This window comes from Symphalangus syndactylus, chromosome 12, assembly GCF_028878055.3.
Source record: "Symphalangus syndactylus isolate Jambi chromosome 12, NHGRI_mSymSyn1-v2.1_pri, whole genome shotgun sequence".
Taxonomy (NCBI): Eukaryota; Metazoa; Chordata; class Mammalia; order Primates; family Hylobatidae; genus Symphalangus; species Symphalangus syndactylus.
This window is the reverse complement of record NC_072441.2, coordinates 61,886,634-61,912,965: the sequence shown is the minus strand read 5'-3', so window position 1 is coordinate 61,912,965 and position 26,332 is coordinate 61,886,634. Positions and strand designations below refer to the sequence as shown.

Below are 26,332 nucleotides of genomic sequence, written 5' to 3'. Positions count from 1 at the left end.
GGCCGAGGGACAGGCTTATCAGCCAGTGGTGTCTGAGTCTCCCGACCTCCCGGTGGGGCCTTCTGGGCCCTGCCGGCTCTTTTGTTTTCCAGAGACCAGACCTTCCTCCCTGTGGGAGGACAGGGTGCCACACAGAAGGGGACAGTGACACTGCTGTACCCGCACAGAACTAGTTTATTCAGCAGTATGGGGCATGAGAAAACAACAACAACAAAACGCTACCATATTTACAGCAACAACCAAACTGTACAATCTGATGGTTAGTATCAAGTTAGCATCCAGCATCTTTGTATTTTTTTAAATCAAGTCATCAGTAGTAAAAACCAGTTAAATTTTTAACCCTTTGCAGGAATTGCTGAGGGGAGAAGACGGGGAGAATCCACGGCAGAAAAGCCAGAGGCCGGCCTCACAAATGAGAAACAGGAGCCTTTCTTTCCTGCCCACAGCCTCTTTTTCTAGCCACCTGCTCCAGAAGGAAAGTCAGTGACAAGTCTGGAATACATGCTCGGAGTAAATGGTGACTCAGATGAAAAGCAGTCGGCAAAACTGAGGAGAGGGGAGGAGAGGTGGGGAGATGACGGCCTGGGGCAAGGGGAAGGGCGTCAAGCCCCCAAGCCAGGGCTGCTGGGAACACCCAGCCTGTGATGGCCATATCAGACCCCCGGGACTGGACACAAACCCATCCCAACACAAAAAGCAAATAAATAAAACAAATATATTAACTCTCTCTTCACAGGGAGCTGGGGTGGAGTCGGGCAGAAAGAGGAACAGGACCTGGTCCTTTGAAGAAGAGAGCCAATTCCAAGAAGGGGTTAAAAATAGAACATGTCTCAGAGGCCACAGCAGGTTAGACAAAGTAGCATTTGTCTGATTTTGGGGGGTGGGGTGGGTGAGTGGACACCAGAACCCAGACTTGAAACCTGTGCTTGATTGAGCACCCTCAGGGCAGCCGAGCCAGCACTGTGTTTACTCTTCCTCCCCCACCCACACCACAGCAAAGAAGCGCAACTTAACACATGACTGGCCTGCCCGGGGTGGGGTGCGGGGCGGGCAGGAAAAATGAAGCACTTTTGGGTCAGCAACTGAGCAAACACCTGGGCTGCCGCACACGGCCAGAGTCCAGGAAAAGGAGAGGGGCTGGGGCTGCCCGACCCCCACCTGGGGGCACAGGCTCCCCTGAAAATGTGTTCATGCAGCATTTGGGGGTCCAGGGGCGCTGAGTCCTTCTGCCCCCTCGCCGGACAGGGCTTTTCCAGTTCCTGGGAGAGGCAGCGCAGGCAGAGCGAGGCACACCCTTTGCCCTGGCCCTCACCGTTCTGACGCCTGCCCGGGTGCAGCCCAAAGGGTGTGACGCCCTGGCTGCGTGTGGCTTTGTCCTTTCCTTTTGGTGATGGCGAATGAGGGGCAGGCCCCCCAGGAGTCCCTCTCCTCCGAGAGGCACAGCAGATGGGAAACTGAGGAGAGGCTGGGAAGCATCCTGGGAGGTCCTATCCTCTTTGGGAAGGGAAAGGGGAGTCAATTTCCAGCGTATAAAAAAAATGAATCCCTGAAGTCATGAAGAGTGGAGATCCTTTTTTAAATTCTTTTTTTCCTCTTTTCTGAAAAACTTTATCTTGGAGATGTTGGCCCCAGGGGTCCAAAGTGCAGTGGGGGGAATGGTTGGGGGGGAGTTGGCACTAGATGGCCTTAGGTGGGGTGAGTACCCCTCCCGGCAAGGCCCAGGCTCCTCAGATGGACGTTTCGTCGCTGCTGCGGGCAGGCGATGGGGAGCGGGGCAGGATAAAGCACAAGACAGGAGCAGGGCATGAGTGTGGCTGGGGAAGGGAAGGGAGCCTCGGGCGTAGGAACCACGGCCCAGGGTTAATGCAGGAAGTTAAAGAAGAGAAATCTGGAGAGGCAGGAAAGGAAAGTGGCAGAAAAGGCAGACAGAGGGTTAGTTGAAACAGGAGAGAGTGAAAGCTTTCACCAGACGAAGGAAACAGGAAAGCACCCCCAGCTCCCCATCCTCCCGCACTCTGCCCTAGGCTGGGCTGCACCGCGTAGAGCCCAGGAGGGGTGGCCCGCCCCGCAAGGCACCATGGTTTGTGGGCACGGCATAGTAAGGGAGCTGGGCCAGTTCTGCCCATTTGTCCTCCAAATGCCATCCAGAGTCACCCGGGGAGGCCCGGAGGCAGCTCTGGGCCCAGGTGAGGCCTCCGTGGGGCTGCACCCCGTCCCGCCCACCCAGCCACACTCACTCGGAGCCTGACGAGTCCTCATCCACCGTGCCTGCCTTGATGCTCATGGCGATGGGCATGACCCCGTTCAGCTGCTCCTGGAGGCTCTGCCGGGGCGGTGGGCGGGGAGGGGGGCCACCCCGGCTGCCCTCACTGGCGGAGGAGCCCCGGGAAGACCCTGTGCATTGCTCCAGGGGGAGCCGCAGGAGGCTGCTCTTCTCGCTGATGGTGGGCAGACACTTCTTCTTCAGGATGCCTGTGGGCCAGGGCGGGGCTGTGAGGTGCGGCCACAGGAGAATGTGAGCTATGAGGCTGCTGACTAGGGGAGCTCGGCAGCTGGGGGTGCCCCACTGACCTTTGTGAGGCGGGGCAGAAGAGCCTGGAAGGGGGCCTAGGGACCCCTCTCGAGACAGGGCATCTCCATTCTCCCGCAGCCGCTCCTCAGGGGCCCCGTTGCCACTACTCTCTTTTGCTGTGGTCCCAAAGTCTCCTGGCCAGGGGGCCTTGCCAGGCCCTGGGCCCCCATCTGGTGGGGAAAGGAAGTAGATGAGGCCCACAGAGGGCAGATAGCCAGGAGGCCACCACCCCAGTCCTGCTTCCCAAGAACCCCAGGCCCACTGTCCTCCCACTGGCCCCAAAGGCCACAGCCCCAGTGCTGGCCCACCCTTGGGAGTACTGTGCAGGGGCAGTCTCTCTGCTCCAGGCCCCAGCAGGCTATCCCAGCCCTGCTCTCCAGGGAAGGCGGCCTCCTCTTCCTCCTCCTCTTCTTCCTCCTCACTGTCTGATGAGTGGGTAGAGGCATAGGAGCCACTCTGGTCGTCTTCTAAGGACAGGTCACTGTCGGAGTCCGTGTCAGGATCTAGGAGGCCAGGGAGAGATCACAGCCAGCCCAGCCACCTCCACCCACCTTCAGTAAAAGCCAGCCAACTGCCCCGCTGGGCGGCCGGAGCCTTCGGTCCTCACCATGCTGCTGGTCTTGACCTTCCAGGAACAGGCTGCCTGGATCCCCCAGGCCAGGGGGCCCTTGGCCAGGGTTCAGTGTGGACTCCTCCCTAGGAAGATGAGACCATGCTGGAGGGGTCAGCCTGGTTCCTGCTGTGGGTCCCTTACAGCTTCTAATCCAAGCTGGCCCCCATGTCAGCCACAGTGTGTGCTCCTCAACTCCCAACGGCTGGCTGGCCTGGGTCCAGCATGCATGGGCCCCTCCTCCCCTCCTCCACCCTCCGGGATTCACCTCAGCAAGAAGGGGATGTAGCTGGGCTGACTCTTGCCCGAGCGGCTGGTGCTGTGCAGAGAGCCGGCCGAGTCTCCATAGGGCTGGTACAGCCGCCCATCTGCGTAGGGGCTAGGGCAGTTGTAGGACTAGGCAGGGAACAGAGAGGTCAGTAAGTGGGGAGTGGGATGGCTGGCCCCAGGCTGGGAAGAAGGAGGGTGGAGGGAACTTGCCCTAAGTTCCACCTTCCACATGCTCCGGTCTGAAAGAGGGGGCCCTGCTTCTCTGCTGCCCCCATATTGAGGCCTGGCAGTGGTTACAGCTCTGCCACAGCTGTGCTACCCCTGCATGCCCCCAGGGATCCTGGACTCACTATATAATGGCTCTGTAAAAGATGAGACCAGAAATTGTCTCTTGAGAGCACCTTGGGAGACAGAAAATTTACTAAAATTCATGAGAGATTCTCAGGCGCAAGGCACTTATTACCTGATTATCTGTCTCAGCCCCATCTCCCTCAAGTCAGAATCCTACACACCCTTTCCAACATCTCCTCCCCAGGCCAAACATGCCATTTCACCTCCCCTTGCACCTTCCAGGAAGGGATGGAGAAAAGAGAAAGGGGAGTGGGGTCAAAAGTACAGGCTCACTGGGCCTCCTACCTCTCCCTCCCTTCACCACCCGCCTAAGACCCCTGACTCCCTCACCGAGGTCAGGGTGGACTTGGTGGTCAGAGCAGGGTCAGGGCTGGGCTTGCGGCTGCAGGCAAGCTTGAGTGCTTTCCGGACCTCCTTGCTAAGCACCACATAGGAGAGGAAGATGAAGGGGCCCTGGCAGGCAAGAGGCAGCAACGGTCTGTGCATATTCAGGCACCCACAGCCCAGGTGTCTCCCTTCTCCACAGGCTGGGCCAGGTACCTGGATGCAATTGCAGGTAGCAAAGAGGTAGTGGAAGAGGAGAGTGTCGCTGTTGACAGAGAGCAGTGCCAGCAGCCACGTGGCGCTCAGCAGCAGGAGGACGGCGAAGGAGGGCTGCAGGCCCGAGCTGGGGATAGGGACAGGCCATGAGTCCGGCCATGAGGCCTCCCATGCTGGTGCCTGCCCACGGCCCAGGCACCCCAACCCTATACTCACACAGGACCTTTCTTCTCAAAGCCCTGCCGCTGGGCAGCACAGGAGGCCCGGGCCGCCAAGATGTACAGGAAGACACTCATCTAGGCAGGGGCAGAGGGCGTGGGGTGCTCAGTGGGGACAAACAGCTTCCACCCAGCCCACAGGGCCCTGTGGCCTCAGCTGTTCCTAAAGGGAGTCCTGAGGACACGCAGCCCCAGCAGCAGGAGGACAGCAAAGGAGGGCCACAGCTGACACCCAACCCACCTGCTAGCACTCACCGAGACGGCAAAGGCCACCGGGCCAGCAAAACTCCAGATGAGCGTGTCATAGATGGAGAGCCAGCAGAAGTCAGGGTTCCCATAGCCCTCAGGGTCCAGGCCCACGGCTAGCCCTGGAGCATGGATACAGACGGGAGCAGTGGAGGGGTGATGAGGGGCGTGGGAAGTAGGGCTGCAGGCAGGTGGGCTCACAGGCCCAGGCACAAAGCATGGAAAAGGGTTCTGCCCACCATCAGCCCCTGCCGTCCTCCCCAGGATAGGGGAGTGATGCCTGGGTGGTGGCCGCAGAGTCTGGGTTAAACCAGAGGGACACCTGTGAATAAGGTGGCCTGGGGCATGGGGATGTGGGGCCTCAGGGCCTGTATGTGGGTGGAGAGAACATGGCACAAAGGTGGACCCAGGGATGTGGGACTCCAAGGCTGGGAATGGGTGGGGGTACCTGTGATGAAGGCAGGCACGCCCCAGCCCAGCATGTAGTAGAAGCGCATGGGGCCGGTGTTGACGTCGCGCACCTCAGTGAGTGCCCGGTACAGGTGCAAGGCCTCCAGCAGAGCCCAGGAAAAGGTGCAGAGGTACAGGAAGTGCAGCAGGATGGCAATGACTGTGCAGGCAAACTGAGGGCCCAGGCCAGGGCAGGTCAGTGACCGGGACCCGCCCAGAGCACAGGCTCAGCTTTGGGTCAGGCAGGGAGGAGGGCCTGGGTGTTGGGAACTGCTTCCAGGGAAGCCTGGGCCAGAGGCAGGTGCTGGGGGATCCCGGGGGAGCTGGAGAAGAGGAAATCCTGGGCCAGGCGCTGCACTAGGCACCTTATTAGAGTTCCTGGTGCAGGAGCAGGGTTTGCCAGTGGGGGCCGGGGAGGGAGCCTAGGAAGGTGGGGACAGTTTCTGGGCAGTAGGAGCATCTTACAGGGAGGTCAGCCTGGTTGATGCCCAGGAGGAAGACCAGCTGAGCCAGGCCCAGGGCGGCTGTCAGGTTACGTCGGATGCCGTGTTGGTTGGAACGCAGGATACGCAAGAGAGTGAGGAAGAAGAAGGTGAGCAGAAGGGCAGCCAAGGTGACACCTAGAGCCACGTATGTCAGTGTCTTCAGTGGCAGGATCTCCCCATTCTGCAGAGTGAGTGGCAGGGGGCCAGGGAATTAGGAAGGGCAGGACCTGAGCACCCAGCCCCGTGCCCTGGGTGCCCACCCACGGCTCTGCAGCTGCCCCTGTGGGCCCGACCTCCCGCCGAGAAACGTCCATGAGCACAGCGAAGCTCGTCATGTGGTTGCACTGGCAGCTGACGTGGCTCTCGTTGCGGAAGACAACTTCACAGCCTCTGGCTGACCAGCCACCTGTGCCACTGACTCTGTGTGAGGAAGGCAAGGTCAGGGAGACAAGGAGGGTGAGGCATGCAGGGGCCTGGACTTTCAGCCCAAAGCCTGGGGGGCGAGGGCAGTGCAGGCTCACAGGATCGAATGGTTCCAGAAGACACAGATGGGCTTGGTCCGCTCCTCTGTCTCCAGCAGGCGAAACTGCACCGTGACAGGCTTGTCCAGGGCCCGGGGCAGAAGCTCCTCATCATCATGGACGCTGATGCTCACCACAGGTGTGTTGATGATCGGGCGTTTGGGGACTCTGATGTGGGGCAGTCAGGTGCACAGTCACCACGGCAGTCACATGACTGGGGAGACGCCCCCGACCCCCTCCATGCCTCAGCACTCACCGCCCGACCCACACCCCTACCCACACCTGTCCCCTTGCCACTGACCTCAGGCTGCGCTTGTCAGGGTCATAGTTATGGGGCAGTAGCCCGGCCAGGGTGCGGTAGATGATGACGCTGGCCACAGCCTCACCCTGGCTCAGCTCTGGGTGCCGTCGCTGTCGCCGTGCCAGCTCCTCTGGCTCCTGGGCCTCTCCGGGGCCTGCGGGCCTGACCACCGGGGGCGTCTCTGGGAGGGGACACTGTCACACTTAGCTGGGCCCTGCCCTCTGTGGAGTCTGCACAGACACTGGGGTCCAGCTCCCAACTCAATCCATAGCCACCACTGACCTCTGAAGACAGACTCAGGCAGAATGACTGTTGTCTCAAGGTCCGGGGGCTGCTCCCCACGCAGGGCCTCGTAGCGGGGCAGCTTGGCCCCAGCAAAGTTCCCTTTGTCCAAGCGCACTACGGAGATGACTAAGGAAGGGGATGGTCACAGATCGGACCTGTGAGGCAGGCAGGACCCCAGCACAGCTGCTCTTGTCGGGGACTCCCTCCACAAAGCCCTCCCCAACCCAGGCACCAGCCTCACCAATGTTGGGCGTGACGATGGTGAAGGGGCTTAGGTAGGTGTGCCGCATGTTCTGGGCCAGGGCGCTGGCATAGGCCTCATAGTGCTGGAGCAGCCAGGCGGTGCCACCCTCTGTCTGCTGGATCAGCTCCCAGTGCCGCTTGTTGGCTGCGTCCAGGAGGGCGCTGCCCACCCGCAGCAGATTCTGGGGTGGGCAAGGTCACGGGGGGTGTGCTCACAGCCCACACCTGACATCCCCACCATGGAGCCCCGGCCTGTGCCCGGGCCAGCCCCCGCTCCCCACCAGGCCCCTCCCTCTGCGCTGTTGCCTCCCCTGAAATGCTCCTGGATCGCACTGCCCACTCAGGTCACTGGATGCTCTGCCCCTAAGCCCTCCTCCTCATTCTCTACATAAGAGCTTCCCAGCCCTGTGCCTGGACCCACACAGATGTCCTGAGATACTGCTTCCTCCCAGCCCATGGTACCACAGGCAGGCCTCTGCTCTGGGTCAGACCATGCCCCAACACACATATCTTACTATGATAAGGGTTGGGAAGAGGGCTGGGCCAGGGGTCACAGAGTTTCATGGAGGCCTCCTGCCAGCAGGGAGCTCCTTGTAGGTGGATGGGAGGGCCCCCTCTGCCCCCCAGGTTGCCATGAGCAGGCTCACTCACCATGACCCCTATCTAACCAGCCAGCCCTGCATCCTCCAAGCCCCACCTCAGTGAAGTGCACGTCCTGTGTGGCAGACAGCCCGAAGCCCCGCTGGGCGCTCTCGTGGGCCAGCAGCCATGTGGCCAGCTGGTAGGCCACCTTGACGTCGCTGCCGAAGTAGCCAGCTGTGTGCTGCGTGGCATTGCGCAGGAGCAGGGCCAGCCGCTGGGAGCGCCCTGAGTCTAGGCCTGACTCATTCCGCTGTAGCCGCTCAGCCTAGACAGGACGGAGCGGAGGAGCAGGAGTGAGGGCAGGAACTCTGGAGCAAAAGGACCTCAGGAGGGGAGAGATGGCCTCTCCAGCTGGCAGCCCAGGAACACACAGGCTGGAATTCCAGAATCCGCGTTCTCAAAGATGGGAGTGGGGGCAAGAGAGACTCAGGACGAAGGAGAGGGAAAAGATGGAGATGAGGGGGTTCACTTACGAAGCCCTTCAGTTCTGAGAAGGTGATGGACGTGCAGTTGAAGAGGTTTGGGGGGAGCCACCCCCTGTGCTCATCACAGTGGCGCACAGCAGTCCCTGGGGGGAAGGAAGCCAAGAGGGCTGGCCTCAGGGAGACACACAGGAAGCCCCTGTGACTGGCTGAGGTTCTGCTGGAGGCCAGCACCTCATGGGCCGGGGACAGCAACTAGCAAACAAGGGCCCTGGTGAAACAGGAAAACAGGTATGTAGAACACCAGGGCCAAAAATCGCCGCAAGATCGGTCCACACAGGGGCTCTAGGGGAACAGGGCATACAACCTCCTTGAGCCCCCATCCTGCCTGTCTCCAGCCACCACTTTGTGCTCTCCACCACTTCTTGCCTATGAACCTGCTCATCGCCAGTCCAGGACCAGCGCCAGCCCCCATCCTGGACTGGGTCTCCTGGGTTAGCAGCCAACACCCCCTACTCCCCAGACTGTCTGCCTTTGTGGTGGCGTAACTCCAGGACTCGGTGGTGAGCTGATGATTGGAACCCTGCATGATTCATCTTTGAATCTCTAGCACAGTCCTATGCCAAGCACAGTGCAGGTTTTTCAGCATTTTTGTTAAGAGTCCAAGATGTGGGCTGGGCACGGTGGCTCATGCCTGTAATCTCGGCACTTTGGGAGGCCGAGGTGGGCTGATCACAAGATCAAGAGATCGAGACCATCCTGGCCAACATGGTGAAACCCTGTCTCTACTAAAAAAATAACAAAAAATTAGCTGGGCATGGTAGCACACGCCTGTAGTCCCAGCTACTCAGAAGGCTGAGGCAGGAGAATCGCTTGAACCCGTGAGGTAGAGGTTGCAGAGAGCTGAGATCATGCCACTGTGTGTAGCCTGATGACAGAGCGAAACTCCATCTCAAAAAAAAAAAAAAAAAAAGTCCAAGATGTGGCGGGGTGCAGTGGCTCACACCTGTAATCCCAGCACTTTGGGAGGCCGAGGCAGGCAGATCATGAGGTCAGGAGTTCGAGACCAGACTGAGCAACATGGTAAAACCCTGTCTCTACTAAAAATACCAAAAAAAAAAAAAAAAAAAAAAAAAAAATAGCCAGGTGTGGTGGCGGCCAGAAGCTGAGGCAAGAAAATTGCTTGAACCTGGGAGGCGGAGGTTGCAGTGAGCGGAGATCACGCCACTGCACACCAGCCTGGGTGACAGTGACAGACTCTGTCTCAGAAAAACAAAACAAAACAAAACAAAACAGTCCAAGATGTAGGCACACCTGGGCAACATGGGGAAGGGGAAATGTGAGCCAAGGAAGATGGGAAATGAAATCCCAGGACCTGGAGGCCAGAAAGTGGGGTCCCCGGATCTTCAGCCAGGAGCTTCCTGCCCTCATCCCACTAACGGCAGAGGCCATGTCCTCGATATCACATCGGGGCCTCCAACACCTACCAAAGGAGCCTTTGGGACAGGGAGCAGCAGCGGGCAGCCCGAAGCGGGTACGGGGCCACCAGATCCCAGCCTCAATCGCTCGTGGGCAGCTGTCGTAATTCACTGTGGGGAAGAGTACATGGTCACCCAGGAGGAGCTCTCCCTCTGCGGTCCTGCCCAGGCTCCCCAGCCCTCCCTAGGCCTCCCCAGGCCTGCAACCAGCCCCTTCCTGGCTTTCCTGGGGTGCAGGTGCCTAGCACACTCTGAGGAGGGCTTCCCACCCATCCCAGGAGCCCCACCTTCACAGCCATTGGTGGTGACCTCAGCAAAAGGGTTGTCACAGCGGTCACATTGACGCCCGATGACACCTGGCTTGCATGGACACTGGCCGTCCTCAGGGTCACAGACTCGGGACAAGGAGCCTGTGGGGTAGCAGTCACACAAGAGGCAGGTGGGGCTGCCTGGGGGCCGGTAGTGGTTCTCCTGAGAAAGGAGGGAAGAAGGGTGTCACTGGCCAGGCTCTCTTCCCAGGATGCTCATGGGTCCTCTCAGCTGTGGCCCCTGTGGAGAGGGTCCCGACCTCAGGTCCTCTCAGGAGCAGTATTGAAAATAATTAACACTAGCAAAGCTTTGGAGTTGAGCCCATCAGCGAGATGTCACAGAATCAGAACAGGCTGCAAACCAGCACCACACCAGGCCAGAGCTCATGGGTTACACATTGGCCCAGGGTCCCCCTGCGCCTCAGACACATGAAGGTAAGCAGCCAATTACCCTGCCTATGACAGCAAAGGCACAAGGCCCTCAGCTCTGCAGGAAGACCCATCTCTACAGCCTCCCCTCTAGGGCCCAGGAGATGTGGACAGAGGCCCAAGTGGCCACAGTGGAGGCTTGCTTGGGGCTGTCACCTTGCAGTGGCACTCGCCGCTTGTCTTGTTGCAGTCTGGGTCAAAGCCTTTGCTGACATCACAGTTGCATGGGCCACATGTGGGATGACCCCACCAGCCACGGGGACAAGGCTGGTCAATCCTGCAGAGAGGGACCCAGGTAGGCATGAGCTCCCCCTGCCACTCCCACCTAACCTAGGTGAGCCCTATGTGGCCCTTCTGACCCTGGCTGTGGATCAGCCAGGCTTTTGGGGCTCTGAGGGACACACCAGAGAGGAGCAGCAGCCACTGGGACCTGCTGCCACAAGCCCTGGTCTGCTTACCTGGTCTCACAGTATGGCCCAAGGTAATTTGGAGGACACTCGCAGGTATAGCCATGGGGGGCACTGGGCTTGCGGGTACACACAGACTGGTGCTCACACGGGTTCAGGTCACACACATTAGTACAGTTGTCACCATAGTAACCTGGGACCAGAAGGACCAGAGAGGCTCATTCCCCCACCCTCCCCTGGCACCGTCTGCCATCAAACCCTTCATCTGTTTCTTTCCACATAGCATCCTATCAGCTGGCTATGGCTTTGTTGTGTAGGCAACTAAGACTCAGAGAGATGATGTGATGCTCCATGCCCCAAGTCACACAGCAGAGCCAGCATGTGGCCCCAGGCACCTGATAACCTGCCCGTTGCCCTGGATTCTTAGCATACCTGGATCACAGCTGCAGGAATAGCTGTCCCAGTCGTTGCTGCAATAGCTGTTGGCAGGACACGGGTTTGAGTCACAAGGGTCAGGCAGGCTACAGCCTTGCTCCACGTTGATGCTCTCCCCACGGCTGGGATCCAGGCTGTTAACCCCCTCCGGCGTATCGCTCACCCGCACACCCTGGGAGGGACAGGAGCAGTGTTGCCCTCAGTGGAGCGGGGCTGCAGGTGGTGGGGGGGATGGGAGGGCAGGGCAGGACACTCACCTGCAAACAGCCCCGAAAGCCATGGGCCACACCGCCGGCTGGCCCAGGTACTCCGCCCGCTGTTATGTTGCTCAGGTGCAGACCATGCAGCCGGGGGCCCAGGTTGCCCTCTGCTCTCTGCTGCCCATAATCGAAGGACAGAATGGCATGGCCGGGCCCCCCGCTGGCTCCCAGTGCCAGCTGTGCATGGTGCCAGTCACCGTCATTGGCCCGGCCTGGCTCCAGACGGAGAGAGGAGGCCTGGAGCCCTGTGCCCTCCACGCTCAGCACCACGTGGCCCTCTTGTAGCTGACACCAGGAGGAAAGAAAACAGGGTCAGCAGATGGCCTTAATCACTGTTCTCCAGCCCACAGTTCCCCTTTCTGGACCACCAAACCCATCCTGCTGCCCAGCTGAGGCCATAAAGAGGAAAGCGTATTTATTTCCCTCAGGCCCAATAGGTGGCAGCATTGACCTTCCCAACGGATCCTGCGGCCTCTATATGTCCCCACTCCCGCCCAGGACCTGCCCAGCCACTTCTGTCCAGCTCCCTAGAGGCCACCAGGGCCCTGTGGCCAGGCCAGGGCCAGCCGCCCTTCCCTGCATCACCTGTAGGGTGATGGTGCTGCGCCCCCTGGTGACGGCCTGCAGCAGGACACCGTCGGCCTGGCGCGTGCGGAACATGAGGCTGAGGTGCCAGGGTTGGGAGATGGGCAGCGAGAGGCCATGCCAGGCCACCAGGCTGCTGCCCAGGAAGTGCTGTGGATTGGCCATTTCTGAGGAGGCAGGAAAAGGCAGACTGTGACGGGTGGAGCCTCGGAGGGCCCTGGGGGCCTGATGCTCAGCGGTGGGTGGCGGCTGCATGGGAGGCAGAGCCCACTCCCCTCATCAGCCCCGCCCTCCAAAGTGCGTACCTGCCCTGGGCCCGCCCCACGCTGTGCCCAGGCCTGCCTCTGACTGGCCCCTTTGTCTCCTGTGTTGCCCTCTCAGGGCTCTGCCCAGACACGCTTTTCCACCCACAGCCCGGCTCAGCAGAGCCCTGCCCAGTGCCTGCCCCAACCCTGCCAGTTCCCAGACTGTTGATGGCACTCAGGCCGTGGCCTCTAACAGCCACCCCTCCTACCCTGGGCGCAGCTCTTGCCCCCGAAGCCCAGGGGGCACTCGCAGCTGAACGCGTCCCACTGGTTCACGCAAGTGCCCCCATTGTGGCAAGTGTTGCTGTCACACACGATCTTCTTGGCAGGGCAGCCTGGAATGGAGAGAAGGTGGCTCAGTGGACCTGGAGCTGGGGCTGTAAAGAGAAAGCCTGTGGCGGCAGCTAGAGAGGCCTCTGAGACCCTCCATTCTGGCATCCTCACACCAGGCACAGCCCCTCCTCTCAGCACTGGGATCCCAGCCTGGCTCCACCCCGGGCCCCCATACCAGGCACAGTGCCATTGTTGGCAATGAAGTCGGCCATGTCTATGTGCCGGCTGTCCACCTGCAGGTTCCGCATGCAGCCCACAAACTGCCGCATTCGGACTGGGAAGCTCTCGGGCAGGTCAGGCACCCCGCCTAGTAGCAGGGGCCCTGTCAGATCCAGAGACCTGGGGGAGCAAAGATGGTGGTGGCACAAGGGAGGGCTGGGAGCTTCTGGTCCTCCGCTCGCTCTGTCGCCAGGCCAGAGACAGGAACTGCGTAGGCAGGTGTCCAAGGGGCCCTGCAGAGCAGTGCTCAGGAAGGGGGTCACCCCTACCTGGAACTGTTCTTGTCGAACACTCAGCCCCCTCCCCAGACTGCCCCACAGGGCCTTGCTCTGATGCCCCAGTCTTGACCCCATCCCCAGGGCTGAGCAGGGGCTAAGAGAGGCAAAGGGAGGGAGACCCCGAAAGCCCACCCTCTCCACCTTCCCTCCCTGCCTGGCCCTGCCCTCACTTCACCCCATCCCTGGCCCTTTCCCCTGCTCACTTCTTGCTGCCACCCTGGGTGCCCTGGGCAGCACAGGAGTAGTTGCCCAGGACAGATCCGAAGCGCAAGGCCACCCCTGTGTCACAGCCATCCACGGTCACCACGGCCACCTTCTGCTCTGATGGGCCCTGCGGGAGCCCTGTCTGACCCAACAGTGGCTGTGGACAGGAAAGAGCAGAGAAGGGGGACACTGAGTACGGAGCCCACTAGGTTCATGGCCAGCACACACTGGGTGCCTCTGTGTGCACCCACACGCCCAGACACACGTACACACATGCATATACACACACGTGTGCTCACGTGGTTTATGCATGTAACTACCTTCCTCAGTGTCCAAGTTTGCGGCTGCCTAGTGGAACAGAGAGCATCGAGCAGTGCCCAGTGGGGTGGGAATGCTGGGCATTCCCAGCTGCTCCCTTCCTCTCAGCCAGAAATGCCCTGACCAGCCCACCCAAGTCTGGAGGCAATGCCACTCAGGGCTGGGTAAACACCTGAGGCAAGAACAGAACCCCCAACCCTCTGTGCCCTCCACACCCACCTTATTGTAGTATTTCAGCTGCACCGTATGCCACTGGCCATCGCTGACTCCTCCGGGCACGAATGGGGACACCGTGGTGGTTGACTCCCCTGGGGAAAGGACCAGGTGGGCTGGGATGCCTGACGAGGGCTAGGAATGGCAGGGTTTGGGGTGCCAGTGGCTGGGGCTGGGCCCAGGTTTGGCTGATAGAGTATGTGGCTTGGGGTCAGGGGCTGGAAGACTTGGGGCCTTTGGAAGATGGGCAAGGATGGGGGGCAACTGTGATCACCTGCAGAGAAGGTGAGCTGGACCTGCTCCTGTATCACCTCGAGGGCCACAAAGTCATGCTTCTCATTGAAACGCCCATTGTACAACAGCAACCCGTCGCGCTCCTTTGTGGCAAACCTGAACAGGAGTTGGGGATGGGGGCAGGGAATGGGGTACCCACCTGGATGCCAGCACCCCCACCACCTAACCAGCGTAGGGGAGGAAGACCTGCTGGCAGAACCACAGGCAACTCCAAGAGCAGACCTGGCTCTGCCAGCAGCCTGCTCCACACTCTTTCGCTGCCTGACCTCTTACTTCAACCACAGAACAGGAGGCACCTCAGACGCCCACCAGGCCCGCTCCCCACCCCCAGTGCCCAGCCACTCACGAGAGGGCCAGGGTGAAGTGGAAACGTTGGCGCAGGCCACGAAAGGTGATGAAGGAATGGGCGGGGAAGCTGCGCGTGGTCACCTGGCAGTAGGGCTTCTCGAAGTCTCCAGATGGGCAATCACACTTGAAACCGCCCACCAGCAGGTTGACACAGGTGCCCCCATTCTTGCAGACACCCGGGGTGCAACGGCCTGAGCGAGCACTCACCTCACAGTGCTCACCTGGACAAGAGGAAAGGCAGGTGAGTACCAAGTACCTGAGGACGGGAGGGGAACTGAGACCCCCCACAACCCAGTGATAGCTCCCATGGCCTCCCGTGACCCACGTAATACTCCCCAAACCTCCCAGGCATCCCCACTTCCTCTCGTGTGCCATCTTCTCTGAGACCTATGGTCCCCAGCCCTTCGTGGGCACCCTGTTTGGCTCACTGAGCTGCTCTCGCCACAGCTCCACGCACTGCTCCCCTGCAAGTTCCTCGGAGTTCCCAGCCCCTTCCCTATCCCATTTGGGTTTCATAAGCACAGGCCTGCTGGGACACTTGGTTGTAAGGCCCGGATCCCGGAAGACTTCGATGTCACGCTACCAAGCACGCCTGGGGGTGTCCTGGCCCCCAAGAGGGTAAATGTGCACAAGCAGATGGGCCTGCAGGAGAGCGGGAGGGCTGGGAGCCTCCCTCCTCCCTCCTTCCCACTGGTGCTTTTGTCCCTCTCAGGCACTGAGATCAGTTTCCCTCCCTGGGGATGGGACCAGGCTTCCACTTAGATTTGTCTGGGTTATGGAGGAGTAAGAGAGAGAAGCTGGGGAGCCCCCAGGAATGGGGCAGAGGACTCCCACCTTGAGCCCTGGGGTCCAGACTGAGGACCTCTGTGCACCTGGGACATGCTGAGAGTGGGAAACTGAGCCCTGAGAGCAGACAAGAATTCAACAGAGGAGCTGAAAACTCCAACATCAGATGGGAAAATCCACCCTTCTCTCCCTCCCCATTCCCAGATTCTAGAGATAGGTTCTCAGCTCCTGTGCCTAGTGACTGGCTCTTGTTTCCATGGAAACTGTTGTTCGCCTACTCTAACCCCCACTCCCAACCCCCCCACCATCCTCCTGGACAAAGACTTCTCTCCCCTCCCCCAAGCCCGACCCTCCCCTTCCCCCCACCCCTAGCAGCAGCAGAGAGAAGTCAAGTCTGGCAAGTTCTGGGCAGGAAGATGCAGTGGGGAAGGAGTGGGGCCTGCCTATGGCTGCTGGCAGAGCCAGTGGGCATGGCCCTGGAGGACAAGGAGCAGAGCCTGGGCATCTAGGAAGGAAGGGCCCACAGGGAAGGGGAGCAGGGGATGTGCTGAGAAGACGCAGGAGCCTGAAGGGAGGGGTCAGGAGCATAGAGCAGAGGCAGTGAGCATCCCAGGGAGCAGGATGTGTAAAGACCTTGGCTGACAGGCCAACAGGGAAGCCACCTAGCCAGGACCCTCTTTTACCAGCACCTGGGCAGAGGTGGAGCCATTCTGCCCAGGCCCACACAGGTGCAATGGTTTTCTGGAGCACCTCATCTCAGAACTCAACCCCCTCCAGTTCCCCCAGCTCTTCTGTGTCTTCTCCTTAATGCCTGGGTAAAAAAGTACTTGCTGCAGCTCAGAAAGGGAACTCGCTCAGCGGCGGAGAGACCAGGTTCTAGGCCCAGCCCCACCTCTAAAGCGAGTGTGATGAGACCAGGAGCAAGTCACCCAATCTCAGCGTTCCCTGAAATCAAAGCCAACACTTTCCATGCCACCAGCTGTTTCCAAGTATCAAATTAATTACATTAATCCTCACAACCAACTTATGACCTAAGTACGGTCATTATCTCCATTTCAAATAACTGAAGGCCAGAGAGGTTAAGTAACCTGTTCAAGGTCACACAGCTACTAGTGGCAAAGCTGATACACGAACCCAGGCCGACTGGCTCTGCCCGCAATGGCACTGCCTGTGTGTCCTGTGCACAGCAGGGAGAAGCACTCCTTGCACTGCCTTCCTCAGTGGGGTGCTGTCAGGGAGCAGGCCGGATTTATGACCTCTCCGTGTAGCTGCACCTCACTCGGGAAGAGAACGAGGCAGCCGCCAGCATTTGTCCTGATTTGTGCCTGCACCACAGAGTCAGCCTTCCAGGGCTGCCCCATGAGTCCCCTCCCTTGGCTCACCCGTGTAGCCATCACGACAGAGGCAGGTGTAGCCGCCTTCACGGCTGCGGCAGCGCCCGTGGGGGCCACAGGGCCGCGAGTAGCAGAGGTCCACCTCGGTCTCACAGTAGTCACCCGTGAAGCCGGGCGGGCAGCGGCAGCGCAGCCCCCCGACGGGGTGGATGGGCCGGAAGAGCACGGAGGAGGAGGCGATGAAGGGCGCGGAGGAGTCGAAGCGCAGCACTGACACGCAGCGCATGTAGTTCTCACAGGGCTCCCGCAAGCAGATGTTGTCGTCGAAGGGCAGCACGCGCTGCGCCGAGATGGCCGTCAGCAGGCTGCGGTTGAGGTATAGGCGCTCCTGCAGGTCCTCAGAGGGCAGGAAGGGCGGCCCGCCCCCGGGCCCTGGCGGCTGGCCCACCGACAGGCTCACGTTGAGGATGTGGCCCCCGGGGGCGTCGGTGTCCCGCTGTACGTTGAAGACCACCACGTGGTCCGGTGGTGTGGCCAGCGTGGCGGCCACCGCCTGGATGAAGAGGCCTAGAAGTGGCGACAGGAAGCGCTCGGGTGACATGTCCTCCAGGCGCAGCGTGATGCTGTGGGTGAGCATCTCATCGGTGATGATGGTCACACGCAGCGCGCACTGGGCCGTCACGCTGTGTACGCCGTCTGTGGAGAGGGACACAGTCAGGACCCAGCCTGAGGTGGGGGGCCAAGCCACAGACTCGTGCAGGGGCGTGAGGAAGACCCTGCACAGGTGCCAGGGCTGCAATTCAGCTTGCTTATTCCTGCACCACCCGCCAGGAAAGGCTCTCCTTTCCAACTGGCATAAGGGTGCTGAGCCAGGTATGTCACCTGTGGGCCCATCACTCCTTCAGGGCTCAGGGGATGAGATTTGTAGTTCTCTTTGCGTCCTTTCCCAAAACCTTCTGTCGCTGATGCATGGCACACCTCTTAATGTTTGTGTACTTTTCCCTGCCCAAGCTAGGGCTCCTGCTCCCTTGCCCCAGAGTCTGCGCTGCCTGCGCGGGAACCCTATGTTGTCTTTTTCATACTTTTCTACAGGGCCCAGAGCATCTTGAGACCCACAAAAATCATCCTCCTGCCCTCTCAGCCTCTACACCTCAACACCACGATAATCACAACCATGGCTGTGTTCTCCACTCCCCCACAGCAGCAGGGAGCTGGGGGGGTAAACTGGGTCAGTGGGCCACCTAGTCCCCCTCCCACTGAGTCCCATGGCTGCTTGGGCGCAGACCTGCTATCCCCATGGCAACACCCAACACAAAGCATTCTTCCTGCTCAACTCTCTGGGCTGCTGTGGGTAGCCTGGGGGGCCCCACCCCAGGAAATCCAGCTGAGCCACGTTAACCAGTGACAACATCACCCACTGCCCCATGCTGGAGACAGGGTGAGTCGGGGTGGGGACTGGAGGGCAGAGATAGAAGGGCCTGGGCAGCTCTCCACTCTGAGACCCCAGAGCCCCACTGAGTCAGTCTCTTCTCTGGCCCTAGGGCCTCTAGCTACTCATCACCCACTTGGCTCAAGCATTACACCCAAATGCCTGCCATGCCCCCAGGCAACACACTCACTTATAAACAGCTAAGCACTAACACACACTTGCTGGTGTCTCACTCCACCCACACACCCTAAGCCCAGAAATACCATACACACCTGAATGCACATACACATGGGAATGAATTTTATTTAGCTAAAAAATGAAAGCTGGGGGCCTGGAGAAGGAGGAAATGGCTTTACAGGGCAATAAGGGATAGTCTTTTTTTTTTTTTTTTTTAAGAGACAGACTCTCTGTCGCCTATGCTGGAGTGTAGTGGCACGATCATAGCTCACTGTAGCCTCGAACTCCAGGGCTCAAGTGATCCTCCCACCTCAGCCTCCCAAATAGCTGAGACCACAGATGCTCACAACTACGCCTGGCTAATTTTTGTTCGTGTGTAGAGATGGGGTCTTGCTATGTTGTCCAGGCTGGTCTCAAATTCCTGGCCTCAAGTGATCCTCCATCTCAGCCTTCTAGAGCACTGGGATTACAGGGATGAGCTACTGGCATATTCATATTTTTATTTATTACAATGCCTTACACATAGTAGGTGTTCAGAAAACACTGAGATGTGGATGACAATCTATTCAGTCTCCATAAAAAATAAATGGACTTTAAAACATAGCAGGGGGGCCGGGCGCAGTGGCTCATGCCTGTAGTCCCAGCACTTTGGGAGGCTGAGGCAGGTGGATCACGAGGTCAGGAGTTCGAGATCAGACTGACCAACATGGTGAAACCCCGTCTCTAATAAAAATACAAAAATTAGTTGGGTGTGGTGGTGGGCGCCTGTAATCTCAGCTACTCAGGAGGTCCCAGCTACTCAGGAGGCTGAGGCAGGAGAATTGCTTGAACCCAGGAGGCAGAGGTTGCAGTGAGCCGAGATCGCGCCATTGTACTCCAGCCTGGGTGACAGAGGGAGACTCCGTTCCAAACAAACAAACAAAACCACACAGCAGGGGGAGCCCAACTAGATATAAAAAGCAAATGCTTACCCTAGCAGTAATGGGGCAGGAGCCCATGTTTCTGGGGTGGGGTGGGAGTAGGCAAGGGACATGGGAACAAATTCTGCATCTGTGTTGTACCTACTTGCGGTGGCTGACTGTACCAGCGGTGGCTCAGCTGAAGCCGGGAAGGCTGAAGGCAGACCCCCATCTCAGCTGTGTCCTCAGCCCACTGCCCACCTACCCTGCAGCCTCATCACTTGCTTGTTCTCACCAGCAAGCCTGCTTGTCATCACCCACTTCTGCTCCTCCTGCTCTCGTCTCAAAGCTGCTGCACAGGCTGTTCCTTCCCACCCAGACACCAGCCCACAGTCCTCTGAGTCTTCTAACCTGCCCTAGCTCACCTGCTCCAGGAAGCCTGCCCAGATTTATGTCATCAGGCTCTACTTTCCTCTCTGTTTCAGAATTCCCCACACTAGGGTGCTCAGCTGGCACAGAGCTCTTGTATACCTGGTACACCTGCCTAATGATTCCTTGACGGGATATTCCCTCCAGGCAGAAAGCAGCCCAAGACTCCACACACAGTGCCCATAACTGATTAAGAGAGGAGAGGGGGCAACCAAGGCCACGGAGCGGGAGAAACTTTGCCACCCCTCAGCCCTGGGAACAAACACTTCTCCCTGTGTCCCCCACCGCCATTGTCTTAGGCCCCGCCTGGTCCCCTCTCCCAGCATGTCTCTGTTGCTTCCCATCTGGTCCACCATCTGTGGCCACCTGCCCCCTCTGCTGTTGTCCCCCATCCCCAACAGTCAACCCACTGCTCTCTCCTTTCTATATCACCCCCCTCTGCCTTGACCTAGGTCACCCCTCAGGTGCAAAGGCAGGATGGGAACAGGGGTGGGGAGTGCGCTGCCTGAGCTGTCTTCCTGGACAGAAAAGAAAGAGCTGGGATGGCCTCTGACCCCAGGAAATGCCATCTGTGCCCCAAGCTTAGCCAGGCACACCTGGAAAAGTGCCAGGTCCCGGTTAGTCTCCCAGTCTGTCTTCCCCTGGCAGATGTGCCAGCAGAGGCTGGAGGCCAAGAGGGCTCTGCTGTTCTGGGAGCTGCCCAGACCATGGACAGGAGCTGCTGTGTGTCTGAGCAGAGGAAGAAAGAGGCGAGGAGAATTCAGCCTCCAGGGGAGCCATTGGCCCAGGCTGGGGCAGCTGCAGCCATAGGGAAGAAGAGAGGGGAGGCACCAACACGGAGACCAAACAGGGGAAGACAAAGCCTCAGGAGAGGAGCCAGCGATGCGCAAGTGGGAGAGCTGGAGAGCCACAGGAGCAGTGAGAGGGCACCGAAGAGAGGCAGTGCTGCAGGGCCCCGCATGGGCAGGGGCGGGAAAGAAAGAAGAGACAAAGAACAAGAGAAGGAAAACAAAGGGGCAGTGGGAGTCAGCTCCCCCTCACCCCGGCCTCCCTGAACTTTGGGGTTGCCGTGGTGACTGCCTCCAAGGGTCAGGGCTGAAGGGAGAGGGTGGGGCCAGAGGCCAGGAGGAGCCGTCCTGGATGTTGCCCCAAGCCTTCTCTAGACTAGAGAACCGAGGTCTGGGGCTCTGCCCTGGTGGGAGACCGAAGGCTTAATGGGGGCGCTTCTCTGCCAGTGTCTGGCCACACTCACCAAAGGCAGGCTGGGTGTGGAGGACCAGAGGGAGAGGCCCTCCTTCCCACCTCCTTCCCATTTGTCTCAAGTGCCCAGGCACAGTCGAGGACACAGGAGCTCCAGCCTCCCACTTCCGCCTCCTGGAGGGGAAACTGAAGTCTCAGGAGGCTCAGAACCTCAGCCACAGTCCCTGAAAAGCTCCTGCTTCCTGGCTCCTGTGGCTACTTTGAGGGGTGGGGCAGGGAGGCATCTGTCCAGCAGGGACCCTGAGCGAGGCCACGCCCTGACTCTCGCATACCCCTCCTTCCCCTTCAGGCCACACTCCCTGGGGTGGGAGTAGGGGCCTGCCAGCCTCTTCTTTTCCTCCCTTCCCTGACGGGTTTGAAGGCTGCCTAGAGGGGGCGTGACCTGACCCACCCCTGGGGTGCAGCTAACAGCATCCCCTCATGAGGGTCTCAGTTGTTCCCAGGCTTGGGGAAGGCACTCAGCAATTTGGGTGTGGTCTTCTCCCTGCTGCTACCTTTGGCTCCCCACAGCTGATAAAAAAAGACAGAATACTGTCACCAACCCCCTCCAACTCTCCTCCCCCAGCCCTGCTGTCCAGGGAGTCTGTAGGCTGAGTGCTTGGCCAAGCAGCAGGAATGCCCCAGCCTGGGTTCCGGCCAGGCTCCCACGCCCGTCTCTCCTCAGATAAGGTGCCTTGGGGTCTCTGCCCTCAAAGCTCACCAGTCCCCTGGCCTGTCCTGGTCCCTACACTCCATTCCTGGAGCTTGGGCTGGTCACAGCCAGCAGGAAAGGAAGGCCTGGCACCCTAAGAACGGCCTGTGAGGTGGCAAGGGGGGCCCAAGGGCCCTCAGCCTGCCCCCCAGCTTCATTGCAGCCCCCCCCTCCAAGCCAGACCCGAACCACGGACTCTGAAAGTGGGGTCTGTTTGGACAGACAATGAGCTCTGGCCTCACTTCCTGTGGGAGCTCTGAAGGGGGGAGCCAGGCCAGGCTCTTTCTGCCTGGAGGGAAAAGAATGCGCTAGACAAAGTCCATGTCAGCCGATTCTGCAGCTCAGCCAGGAGGCAAAAGGGGCCAGAAGAGGACTACAGGGTCCTGACCCCTGGGTGGCGGCAGCCCTGTGCTCCCATGGTCCCCAGCTCTGCCAAAGGCTGTGTGAGACTGCAGGAATATCTTGATGGGGGTGAAGGGGCCCTGGCCTCGCCTCCTCTCCAACGCCACAGTCCTCTCTGCCCTTCCCCCAGCTCTCCTGGCCCCCCAGGCTTCCACGCGCCTTTTTTCACAATTCTTGGCAGCCATAGCCGGGGCAGCCTCACAACACTTCCCCGACCACGTCACAGGCTGGTAGACAGTGGGGGCAGCCAACCGAAGCAGCCCAGCCCAGCCGGGCAGAAGGTGGGGCCTGCACCAGCCGCCAGGGTTCCTGGGGCTTCTTCCCAAGCTGGCTCTTGCCCCTCCCGCTCTGTGCCAGGCACTGGGCAGGGAGGTGGGTCTGTAGCTGCTTCCTGGATCGCACCCTACCTCCAGTGGCTGCCCAGACCCTCCCCGCGAGCTACCCCCACCCCAGCGCCACCTGGGCCCTTCCTTACCTGACACCAGCACGCTCATGATGGCCTCCAGAGGCCGGTTGTTGTCCAGTGCGCGACTTAGCTTCAGCTCACCCGTGGAGGCATTGAGCAAGACCAGGCTGAGCTCGTTTCCCCGCTCAAAGCTGTAAGTCAGACTATCTGAGATATCAGGGTCATGGGCAGGTACTCGGCCAATGGCACCCCCAGGGAAGCTGCTTGAGCGGTTGGTGACATAGTTGTTGAAAAGGATCTCAAAGTTGCCCAGCACTGGTGGGTTGTCATTGCGGTCAAGGAGGCGGACATGGACTGTAGCCCGGCTCACCAGAGGTGCTGACGTGGCCTGGATGACCAGGATGTACTCAGGCCGGTCCTCGTAGTCTAAGTCTACCAGGGCTGTCAGCTCCCCAGAGAAGATGTCCAGCTGGAAGACCTCAGGGATGTTGCCCTCCACAATCTGGTACATAATCTGGGCATTGGTGCCTTCATCGGGGTCAGTGGCTGTGACCCGGGCCACGGCTAGCCCAATGGGGCTGTTCTCTTCCACAAACACATCAAACTCGTCCTGCTCAAAGACAGGGGGATTGTCATTCACATCTAACACAGTGACTGTCACTTCCATAGGTGTGCGGGCTGGGGGCATCCCCTTGTCCACTGCATATGCCCGCAAGACATACTGGGCCACGTTCTCTCGATCCAGCCTCCGTAGCGTTCGCACGATGCCTGACGTGGACTCAACAATAAAGTCACCGTCTCCATCGTCGCCTCCTTGGAAGGTGTAGAAGACCCTGCCATTAAGTCCAGAATCACGATCAGTGGCTGAGATCTGCAGGACGCTAGTGAAGGGTGGCACATCCTCATAGACACTGCCCTGGTAGGAGTCTCGCAGGAACTGAGGGGCATTGTCATTCACGTCGTTCACCAGGATCTCCAGGTAGGTGGTGTCGGACTTCTGGGGAATGCCGTTGTCCCGAGCAGTAATGGCCAGGGTGTAAGACACTTGGTCTTCATAGTCCAGCTCAGCCTGGGTGGTGACAGCCCCCGTGTCTGCATCGATGCGGAACTGGGGGATGCTGTCCTCCATGAAGTAGGTGATGCGGGCATTCTCACCTGTGTCCTCATCCGTGGCGCTGATCAGCACCACCGTGGTGCCTGCCGGCCGGTCCTCATTAACATTCACTGTATAGTGGGAGCTCTGAAAGACAGGACGATGGGTGTTGGCGTCGGTGACATTCACCACAATCTGTGCCGTGTCCTGCCGAGTGCCATCGGAGGCGGTAACAGCCAACACATACTGCCGCTCAAGTTTGTAGTCCAGTGGCAGGGCAAGGGATACCAGCCCACCACCACTTTGGCTGGTGATGGAGAAGCGGTTTCGAGTATTGCCACTGGTGATCTGGTAGGTGATGACGCTATGAGCATCACGGTCCACAGCTGACACCGTCACCACGCTGGTGCCCACAGCTGCATCCTCATTGAGCCGCACTGTGTACTCTGGTTGGGTAAAGGTTGGATTGTTGTCGTTGACATCCAGGACAGTCACGCTGACACTGGCCGAGGCAGTGAGTGCTGGAGTGCCATGGTCTCGAGCTTCTACCCCAAAGCTGTAGAAATCAACTTCCTCTCGGTCCAGTTCAGCAGCCACAGAGATCCAGCCTGTGCCATTGTTGATGGTGAAGGGGAAGTCATGTCCCACCCCAGCAAGGCGGTATTCCAGGCGGGCATTGTCACCAGCATCAGCGTCGATAGCCTGGACATGGAGAACCAGGTAGCCTAAGGGGACGCTCTCCAGGACAGTAGCCTGGAAAGGCGTGCTGACGAAGATGGGGGCATTGTCATTGATATCCAGGACCTGCACTGTCACCAAGCCAGAGACATTAGAGAGTGGGGGACGGCCACCATCCTGTGCTCGCACCCGTAGGGTGTACTCCTTGGTCGTCTCATAGTCAAGAGGGCTCACCACATCCAGAGCTCCAGTCTGGGCATCCAGATAAAACTGTCCCCGAGCGTTGCCACTCATGATGCTATAGTGCACCAGGGCATTGCTCCCCTTGTCTCGATCTGAGGCTGTGACTCGGAGTACTGGGGCCCCTGGAGTCACATCCTCCCTCACCTGGACCACATAGCGCTTCTCACTAAACTGGGGGGCGTTATCATTGTCATCCTCCACAGAAAGGAAAACAGCGGCTGTGGTACTCCGAGGACCCGGGTCCCGACCCTGGTCACTTGCCTCTACCGTCAACTGGTAGGATTCCACCTCTTCCCGATCCACAGGGCCACGGGTTCGGATCACCCCAGAGCGAGGGTCGATCTCAAAGACTTCAGAGGGGCTGCCCCCAGACCCCTCCAGCAGGCGGTACAGAATATTGGCATTGGGAGGGGCATCACCATCCGTGGCCCTGACAGTGAGCACCTCATAGCCAACCTCCAGGTTCTCCCTGAGGCTCTCCTTATACTCCTGCTGCTCAAACACAGGGTCATGATCATTGGTGTCAGTAACCAAGATGGTGAGGGTAGCCAGGGCACTTCGTCGGGGCATACCGTGGTCCTGCGCCGTGACCCTGAAGACGTGGGTGCTCTTGGTCTCACGATCCAGCTCCTCGGCTGTGGTTACTGCACCAGTGGTTGGGTCCAGGGAGAAGAACTGGTTGGAGCGGCTATCAAAGAGGGCATCCATGGTGTACTCAAGTCGACCTGCCTCACCCTCGTCCGGGTCGATGGCCCTCAGGGATGCAACAGGGGTGCCTGCTGGCTGGTTCTCCGGCACTGTGGCCTGGTAGCTGGGGGGCTGGAACTGGGGGGCTGTATTTACATTCCTTTTCCGACGCCCACCCAGGGACTCTTCTGGTGACCCTTCCCCTGCCCCGAGCCCGGGGGCCTGTGCCAGCTTGCAGGACTGGCATCTGAGCCGTGGGGCCTTTAAGCACGGGTGCTCCTGGGGCAGTGTGAGCTTGCCCTGTGGGGAAAGGTGGCCTCCAATGCCCAGGAGGCGACAGCTCCAGGGGCAGCCTTCAGGAGCTGGTGGTAGGGGAATATGGGCCCCGGATTCTGGACACCAAACCCTCAGGCCATCGTGGTGGGGTACCAGGTGGCCAGTCAGCTCAGTGCCCGCATCCCTGCAGCGGCTAGTGTAGAGCCAGAGGTTCGACGCTGAGGATGGACAGAGCCAGCCCATGGGGGCGCAGGCCCCCGAGGAGCCTCGTCCCCTGGACCCCAAAGAACGACAGGGCCCCACTTGGTCTCCCAATAGTGGCGACGGCAGCAGCAGCAGCAGCAGCAGCAGCAGCAGCGGCAGCGGCGGCGGCGGCGGCGGCGGCGGCGGCGTTGGGAGGGGGGCGCCGGTGGCCGGGCTCCGCATCTCTCCCAGCTCCCGGCCGGCGGCCGGGTCAACAGCGGCGGCGGCTCCTCCTCCGGCTCCTGCCGGCCCCGCCGCGCCTCATGCCCGGGCCAGGGCGCCAGTCCCCGGGGGCTCCCCGTGCGCTCCGCGGGGCCTGCGTCTGGATGGCTCGGCGGGACCCCCCGCTGCACCCTCCGACGAGCCCGGGCTCCCACCGCCCCCGGGGCCAGACCCGCTCCCGGGTCACCCTGAGCACCGCGGGCTGCCGCCGCGCCTCCACCTGCGCTCCGGGCACTCACCACCTGAGCCCGCGGGCCCCGCGGCGCCCCTGGCCTTGCCGGGCCCCGGGTTCCGGAGCCGGGGTGCCCCCTCCGCCCCTATGGGATCGCCCACCTGCGCCCGCGTAGCCGTGCGACCCGACCCCTGCCCGGCCCCGGCGGCCCCCGACGGTCCCGCGCCGCCCGCTCGCGCCCCGCGTCCCCGCCGCGGCTGCTGCCTGTCGCCGCGGCCCCGGGCCCAGCCCCGCGCTCCCTCGCCTCCGCGGCGGGCGGGCGGGCGAGCTCTGCA

At 60.1% G+C, this 26,332-nt stretch overlaps 1 protein-coding gene across 4 annotated transcripts; it reads right to left on the bottom strand.

Moving 5' to 3' along the window:
* Nucleotides 1-156: 156 nt before the first annotated feature.
* On the bottom strand, nucleotides 157-26,332 carry CELSR2 (cadherin EGF LAG seven-pass G-type receptor 2). Of its 4 annotated transcripts, none has more exons than XM_063624452.1 (34): nucleotides 22,453-26,332; nucleotides 16,739-17,386; nucleotides 14,569-14,791; nucleotides 14,203-14,318; nucleotides 13,935-14,023; nucleotides 13,397-13,554; nucleotides 12,872-13,035; nucleotides 12,573-12,698; nucleotides 12,059-12,225; nucleotides 11,471-11,758; nucleotides 11,211-11,385; nucleotides 10,830-10,971; nucleotides 10,528-10,648; nucleotides 9,922-10,105; nucleotides 9,644-9,745; nucleotides 8,208-8,302; nucleotides 7,790-7,999; nucleotides 7,091-7,274; nucleotides 6,847-6,975; nucleotides 6,565-6,745; nucleotides 6,264-6,431; nucleotides 6,036-6,162; nucleotides 5,723-5,923; nucleotides 5,256-5,430; nucleotides 4,817-4,929; nucleotides 4,560-4,639; nucleotides 4,344-4,470; nucleotides 4,134-4,256; nucleotides 3,451-3,578; nucleotides 3,180-3,268; nucleotides 2,881-3,075; nucleotides 2,572-2,742; nucleotides 2,238-2,472; nucleotides 157-1,888 (listed from the first exon to the last, which is right to left on the bottom strand). In XM_063624452.1, exons 1-34 carry the CDS (start codon nucleotides 25,784-25,786, stop codon nucleotides 1,861-1,863), a joined length of 8,796 nt encoding a protein of 2,931 aa, XP_063480522.1. In that variant the 5' UTR covers nucleotides 25,787-26,332; the 3' UTR covers nucleotides 157-1,860. The 4 variants fall into 4 exon arrangements, with proteins under 4 accessions (XP_063480522.1, XP_063480523.1, XP_063480524.1 ...); XM_063624453.1 differs by having other exon boundaries at nucleotides 157-1,749; nucleotides 22,453-26,319; XM_063624454.1 differs by having other exon boundaries at nucleotides 157-1,494; nucleotides 22,453-26,319.